This window comes from Piliocolobus tephrosceles, chromosome 7, assembly GCF_002776525.5.
Source record: "Piliocolobus tephrosceles isolate RC106 chromosome 7, ASM277652v3, whole genome shotgun sequence".
Lineage (NCBI taxonomy): Eukaryota > Metazoa > Chordata > Mammalia > Primates > Cercopithecidae > Piliocolobus > Piliocolobus tephrosceles.
Window position 1 is genome coordinate 148,052,513 of NC_045440.1, and position 8,009 is coordinate 148,060,521.

The 8,009-nt window shown below is 44.0% G+C and overlaps 1 protein-coding gene across 1 annotated transcript in view; it reads right to left on the bottom strand.

The window, feature by feature from the left end:
* Positions 1-8,009, bottom strand: part of ARHGAP39 (Rho GTPase activating protein 39) — a 152,862-nt gene that overhangs the window by 68,705 nt on the left and 76,148 nt on the right. Inside the window, exon 2 of the mRNA XM_023188294.2 lies at positions 281-441. Coding sequence (XP_023044062.1) covers positions 281-360 — 80 coding nt within the window. The 5' untranslated portion in view covers positions 361-441. The remainder of the gene's footprint in view (positions 1-280; positions 442-8,009) is intronic.

Here is an 8,009-nt window from a genome sequence, read left to right on the forward strand (position 1 = left end):
TAAATAAATAAATAAATAAATAAATAAATAAATAAATAAATAAATAAGGAAGTCAAAAATTAGAAAGATAAAAACGAGTCATGGCGACCCGCATCTGCAGGATCACAGGCCAGTGCCCTGAGGGCAGTGCTGCGCACAGGTGGCATCAGCCACCCTGGCTTTGGGAAGAGCTAGCGACCCCACGGAGAATCTTGCATGCACGCTGCTTTCTCTAAAGGAAGAAAGCAGTTCCACCCACTCCTGAGGCCCGGGTAGCTCCGTAGGTCGGTCGGCTCCTTACCGAGTGCTCGACCCTGGAATCCTTGACTCCGGCAGGTCGACATTATGGCTCCTGCACTCGTAGTCCTGTGTCTGGGACATCGCTGTCTGCTTCCTCGCCGAAGTGGACAGACGTCAGGGCATCATCGGGACAACCCCAGCATCAGACGGGAAGGTGCTGCACTGCAAGAGGGGAGAAGCAACAGTGCTGATTTGGAAAATGCCTCACCACACCAACCACCCAGCCGAGCCCGTCACCACAGAGTGGCTGGACAGAATGAAGATGGACTCCACGGCTCCCGTGAGCCGTCCCCGGGCAGCCAACCCCACCCCTCAGTGCTCCTGATGTCTGGCCCTGCATTACAGCAAAGCCTGGCCAGTCTCCCACACAGCAGGGAGACTGTGCCCACAAGCCAGGATCCAGCCCATGTCAGCCTGAGACACCACCCCCACTCCATGCTGGGCCGGGGCAAGCACAACCCAAGCATGGCAGGACCGTGGGACCACAGGACTTGAGGACTGGGAGGAGGGTGAACAGGAGGACAAGCACCTGCTCCGCCCTCACTCTCAGCCCCACGTCTGAGACTCAGTGTCCCCAGCTGTCCACACAGGCGACACTTGCCGGCAGTCACTGGGGAAGGACGCAGGACCACACGCATACAGCGTGCACAGCCATAGCACAAGGGCGCTCAGGAGCAATCCACGTTCACACGGATCACCTGAATTCTGAGAACAGTGCTGTATTCACCAGGTACACAGTCCATTCTTGAAAACCACAGGTCTGAGCTAGGAGGGTCACCTATACGTGGATTTTCTTCCTCCTCTGCCTCCCCTGAGACAGCACAACCAACCCCCTTCCTCCTCCTTCTCTTCACCCTACTCAACGTGAAGGCGAAGACGATGATCTTCAGGATGATCCACTTCCACATAATGAAGTAAATGTATTTTCTCTCCTTTATTATTTTCTTACTACCATTTTCTTTTCTGACTTTATAGGAAGAGTACAGATGTCACAATAGCATACAAAATGCATGCGAATTGACTTGTTATCCGAAGGCTTCTCACCAACAGCAGGCTGTCTGTAGTTAACAGGAGGCGGCGGGGGGGCGGTGCTGGCGGCAGCGGCAGCAAGTAAGACGTGGGTTTTGACCACCTGGTGGGGTCAGTGCCCCAAACCCTGAGTTATTCAAGGGTCAAGTGTGAAAAAAATGAACCTTGGACCTTTACCTCATCCAATCCCGTACGTAAAACTTAATTCTAGATGCACTGTAGGCCTAAATGTTAAAAGTAAAACAATAAAGCTTTTGGAAAGAAATGTAGGAGAAAATCTTTGTGGCCTCATAGTAGGCACAGATGTCTTAATTGGACACACAAAAAAACAAGGCACAAAAGAAAAATTAACAAATTGGACTATAGTAAAATTAAGAACCTCTGTTTATCAATAAACTATTAAGAAAAAAAAAAAAAGCACATCCTAAGTGGGATGTATTTGCTACACAGAACATGTGTAATGTGTGTGTAATCTGACAAAGAGCCACACCCTACCAGTAAGGAAGGAAACCAGCCGAGTGTGGTGGAGCGTGTCTATGGTCCCAGCCACACGGGCAGAGGAGGAGGGAGGATCGCGCCACTGCACTCCGGCCTGGGCGACAGAGCGAGACCCTGTCTCAAAAAAAAAAAAAAAAAAGGCCAGACACAACTGAATGCACAGAGTATAGTTTCCTTTCATGAGGTTCAAGGTTAGGCAAAAGCAGCCTCTGCTGTTAGAAATCAGAACCAATGGCCTCTGGCCCGGGTGGTGACGGGGAGGGACCCATGGCTACACAGCTGTTCCTAGCCTTGGTGCCACTTTGCCTGCAGCACTGGCTCATAGAAGCTACAGGGCCTCACACATGCACCGCCATTCTCCGACGGTCTGCAGAACCACGGTGGGCACGGCTGTGGTGGGCACCTGTCTCCTTGCTCCCTGACGCCCCAGCTGGCATCAGTACAGGGCCGCCCCCCTTCCCCGAGGAGAGGCCCTTCCATAGATACTAACTGCTAATTCAAAGGGAAATAAAAAAGACTCAGGCACCAGAAGAGAGCACAGCTGGTGACAGGGCCCAGCAGGAAGAGACACTGCAGGCCAATAGGAAACTTTCTTCAAGTCCCAGACAGACTGTGGGGCCACAAATCTAACCCACACTCACTCCACTCACAAGCGGGGGAACCACCTCCTTAGAGGAAACGCTCTTTCCGCCACTTAAATCTCCACACAACTATTTATTTTAATGCTTGGGACTGCTAGGAATGCTATTTTTAAAAATGAAACTCTGGCCAGGCACACCGGCTCACGCCTATAATTCCAGCACTTTGGGAGGCCGAGGCAGGTGGATCATTCGAGGTCAGGGTTTCGAGACCAGCCTGGCCAACACAGTGAAACCCCATCTCTACTAAAAGTACAAAAATTAGCCAGGTGTGGCAGCATGCGCCTGTAATCCCAGCTACTTGAGAGGCTGAGGCAGGAGAATCACTTGAACCCAGGAGGCTGAGGTTGCAGTGAGCCGGGATCACGCCACTGCACGAGAGCCTGGGTGACAGAGCAAGACTCTGTTTCAAAAAAGAAAAAAAAAAAAAAGAAAAAAGAAAAATAAAAAGAAACAAAACTTAAGTATTTTTAATTTCTTGTTTAAGAGGAAACAGGTCACCTACTTGTACAGCTTCAATCTTTTTGAAAAGTAAAACAGCAGCATCAGTGAAGTTCTGAAAAGCTAAAAAGCATCCACGACAGCCTGAGAGCAACCCTGACCAACCGCTTCTCCTGTGCACCTGCTCTCCATCCTCAGCCCATCCTTCCACCACGGGTTCCAACAAGCTCACCGACCTCCTCGTCCTCTTAGACTCAACTAGGCACTACCTCTCAGGAAGCTTCCTCCCATCTGGGACCCCACGCCACAGTGACCTCAAACACACCAGGTCTGCAATCAGGTGCTGTGAGTCCCCAAACTCTGCTTTTTATTTTTGAAATGAATTAATTATTCCAGGTCCTTTGCATTTCGATATGAATTTCAGAATCAGCTTCTCAATTTCTACAAAATAGCCTGCTCGGATTTTGACTGCAGTTGTGTTGAATCTATAGATGAGTATGAGGAAAACTAACATCCTAACTACATTACATCTTCTGATCTGTGAGCAAAATATATCCATCTAGTTGGGTCTACTTTCTTTCAGCAACGTTTTGTAGTTTTTAGTGTACAAACCTTGCACATATTAGTTAAGTGTCACCCTAAGCATTTCATATTTATAATACTAACAAAACATAATTTCCAAATTTTTGTTGCTAATACAGAAAAAAGTGTTGTTTTTACAATTTGATCTTGCAACCTTGATAAACTCACTTATTCATTATAATTGCTTTTTTCACAGATTAGGTTTTCTGCAGAGGTAATCATGTCAACAGTGAACAAAAAGTTTTACTTCTTCCTTTCCAAACTAGATCCTTTTATTTATTTTTCTTGCATAATTACACTGGGAAGAACCTGCAGTATTATTAGCGAACACAATTAGTAAGAGTGAACATATGTGCCTTCCTCCTAATCTTAGGGAAAGCATCCAGTCTTTTACCATTAAGTATGATGTTGACTGTAACTTTTTCATGATGTCTTTTGTAAGGTCAGGGAAGTTCCTTTGTACTCTTAGTTTGCCAAGTTATTTTTTAAATCAGGAATGGATGTTGGATTTTGTAAAATACTTTTACTGTATCTATTGAAATGATCACATGGTTTCTCTTTAGTTTGATAATAGCTGGATTCCATCAATTTTCTATTCTTAAACCAATTACATATTCCTTGTATAATTGCCAATTGGTCATGATGGATTGTCCCTTTTATTTATTTATTTTTTTGAGATGGAGTCTCACTCTGTTGTCCAAGCTGGAGGGCAGTGGCATGATCTTGGCTGACTGCAACCTCCACCTCCCAGGTTCAAGCGAATTCTCCTGCCTCAGCCTCCCAATTAGGTGGGATTACAGGTGCCCGCCACCACACCCAGCTAACTTTTTGTCTTTTTAGTGGAGACGGGGTTTCATTATGTTGGCCAGGCTGGTCTTGAATTCCTGGACTCGTGATCTGCTGCCTCGGCCTCCCAAAGTGCTGGGATTACAGGCGTGAGCCACTGCGCCCAGCCATATTGTCCTTTTTATATATTCTCAAATGGGATTTGCTAAAATTTTGTTAAGAATTTTTTACATCTATATTCATATTCATTTTTGTATCTATTTTCTTCTTGTAACATCTTTGGTTTTGCTATCAGAGTAATACCAGCATAACAAAATCAGAAGTATTCCTTCCTCTCAAATTCCTGGGAGAGTTTATATAGAATTGCTGTTATTTCTTCCTTCAATGTGTGGCAGAGACCCCAGTGAAGCCAGATGGGCATGTAGTTTCTTTGTGGGAAGGTTTTCAATTACACATCGAATCTATTTAATAGATACAGAGCTCAGCAGGTTCTAAAAACCGCTTACGTGAGTATGAATGCTTTGTCTTTCAAGGAACTTGCCCATTTCATATAAAATTAATCACACTTGCTGGCGTAAGTTATTATACCATACTATTCCTTCACATGCTCTTAAGAGCAACAGACCCTGTAGTGGTGCCAGGTCTTTCATTTTTGATATTGATATAAAAAATGTTTTGTTTTTTTTTTCACTCTTTTCTGGCTAGAAGCTTATTGATTTTACTCATTGCCTCAAAAAGATAGCTTAATAGGTGTTTTTCTATTTTTCTGTTTTCATTAATTTCCAGTTTGATCTTTGTTTCCTTTCTTGTGCATCCTTTAGACTTAATTTGCTTTCCTTTTTCTAATTTCCTAAGGCAGAAGCAGAGTTCATGATTTGTACATCCTGGGATTACAGGCATGCGCCACCGCGCCCAGCCTCAGAAAGCTTTCTTTGTAAAACCTCTCTTTTGTTTTCCTTTTTTGACTAATGGAACATATACTCAGTAACTAATCATCTTCCAGATGTTTTTTATTGGTTTCTTTTTTTTTTTTTTTTTGAGACGGAGTCTCACTCTGTCACCCAGGCTGGAGTGCAGTGGCGCGATCTTGGCTCACCGCAATCTCCGCCTCCCGGGTTCCGCCATTCTCCTGCCTCAGCCTCCCAAGTAGCTGGGACTACAGGCGCCCGCCACCATGTCCCCACTAATTTTTTGTATTTTTAGTAGAGACAGGGTTTCACTGTGTTAGCCAGGACGGTCTCGATCTCCTGACATTGTGATCCGCCCGCCTCAGCCTCCCAAAGTGCTGGGATTACACGTGTGAGCCACCGTGCCCAGTCTACTGGTTTCTAATTATATTTTTCTCAGAGAACATAATTTATATGATTTGAATTTGTTAAAGTTTATTGACACTTTTTATGGCCCCCTAAAATGGTCTATCCTGGAAAATGTCCCGTGTGCACTGGTAAACAACGTACTGCTGGGTGAAGTGCTGTATAAAGCCAATCGATCAGGCTGCTTGATGGTGCTGACACTAATTTCTGGTCTATTTGTTCTATCCATCACTGAGAAACAGGTCACGAGGGTCCCAACGACAACTGTGGATGTGTCTATTTCTCTCTGCACTATCAGTTTCTGCTTCATGTATTTTATGGCTCTGTTATTAGGTGCACACATTTACGGTGTCTTCTTGATGAATGAACTCCTTTATCATGAAGTATCTTTATCCTGGTAGTTTCCTTTGCTCTGAAATCAGTACATTTCATATTATAGCAACTCCAGATTGCTTTACATCAGAGTTAGAATTGTGTAACGTTTACCCTTCTTTTACTTATAGCCTATTTATTTCTTTAAATTTAAAGAGGGTGGCAAGGCATAGTAGCTCACGCCTACAATCCCAGCACTTTGGGAGGCTGAAGCAGGAGGATCCCTTGAGGCCAGGAGTTCAAGACCAGCCTGGACAACATAGTGAGACCCTGTCTCTACCAAAAAATTAGCCAGGCTTGATGGGGTGCACCTGTAGTCCCAGCTACTCAGGAAGATAAGGCAGGAGAATCACCTGAACCTGGGAGGCAGAGGTTGCAGTAGGCCGAGATTGCATCATTGTACTCCACACCCTGGGCGACAAGAGCAAAACTCTATCTGAAAAAAAAAAAGGAGGACGAGGCCAGAGGATTCCTTGAACCCAAGAGGTCAAAGTTGCAGTGAGCCATGACTGCGCCACTGCACTCCAGCCAGGGCAATAGAGTGAGATCCTGTCTCCAAAAAAAAAAAAAAGAAAAGAAAGAAAAAAAAGCAGTTTATTTTAGCCAGTATATATGTGGGTATTGCTTTTTTATGCAATCTGACCATCTTGCTGTGTTACCTGTTCTATCTGTTCTTTTTCCCTCTTTTCCTCCTTTCTGCCATCTTTGGATTAAGTATTTTATGTGGGTCAACTTTATCTCCACTGTTCACTTATCAGCTGTAATTTGTTGCTTTGCTATTTTAGTAAATGCTTCTGGGTTTATAACATGCATATTTAATTTGTCATACTCTGCCTTCAAGTGCTGTTCTACCACTTCAAATATATGCATTTACCATTTTCTTCTCTCCTGGCCTTTTATTTTTGCCATTTTTGTCAAATATTTTATTTCTGTTTATGTTATAAATTCCTCTCTCTGCTACATAATTACTATTCTTAAACAATCATATTTTAAAGAGATTTGAGTATCATGTATTTAAACATGTAGTTACCATTTCCAGTACTCTTCAATTTTCTGTATAGATCCAGATTTCCACATGGTTTTGTTTTCCTTCAGCCTAAAGCATCTGTAACATTTCTTTCAGTGAAGGTCTGCTGGTAATGAACTAGTTCAGCTATTGTGTGTTTGAAAACATTTTTATGTCACTGTCACTTAAAAGATAGTTAGGTATAGAATTCTTGGTGGACAGGTGTTTTTTTTTTTCCTTTCAGCATCTTAAACACACTACACCATTGTCTTCCCACTTGCATTGTTTCTCATGAGAAATCTGCTGTCATCTGCATCTTTGTCTTTGTTTCTTCCATAAGCAAAGGCCTTTTTTTTTTTTCTGGCTGCTTTTAAGATTTATCTCTTTGTAACTGGTTTTGAGTAACTTGATGATGATGTGCCTTGCATGATTTTCTTCATTTCTTGTGCCCTGGGGTCCGATCATGTGACATGAATCCATTGGTCAACAAAGAGAAAAGAAAGAAAAGAGGTCAGATCTAGGCTTATAGTTTCCATCAAACCGGGAAGCTTTCCAGCTATCATGTCCTCCAACAACTCTTCCGTCCCTCCCTTCCCACGTGGGGACTCCGATCACACAATGTTGGATCTCTGAAAGTTGTCCTCCAGCTCCACGATGCTCCTGTGTTTTAAAATATTGTTCTTTTCCTTGTTTCAGTTTGGAGAGTGTCTACTGCTTCGTCTTTAGGATCACTCATCTTCTGCAATCTCTGATCTACCATTAATCCCATCCAGTGTATTTGGTACTTGGACGTTTTCATTTCAACTCTAATTTGGATCTTTTAAAATACTTCCGTGTCTCTACTTAACGTGTTCAAGCTTTCCTGTTGCTCTCTGAACACATGGAACACAGTTGTAACATCTACGCCAGTGCCCGTCTGCCAACCCTAACATCTACGCCAGTGCCCGTCTGCCAACCCTAACATCTACGCCAGTGCCCGTCTGCCGACCCTACCATCTACGCCAGTGCCCGTCTGCCAACCCTAACATCTACGCCAGTGCCCGTCTGCCGACCCTAACATCTACG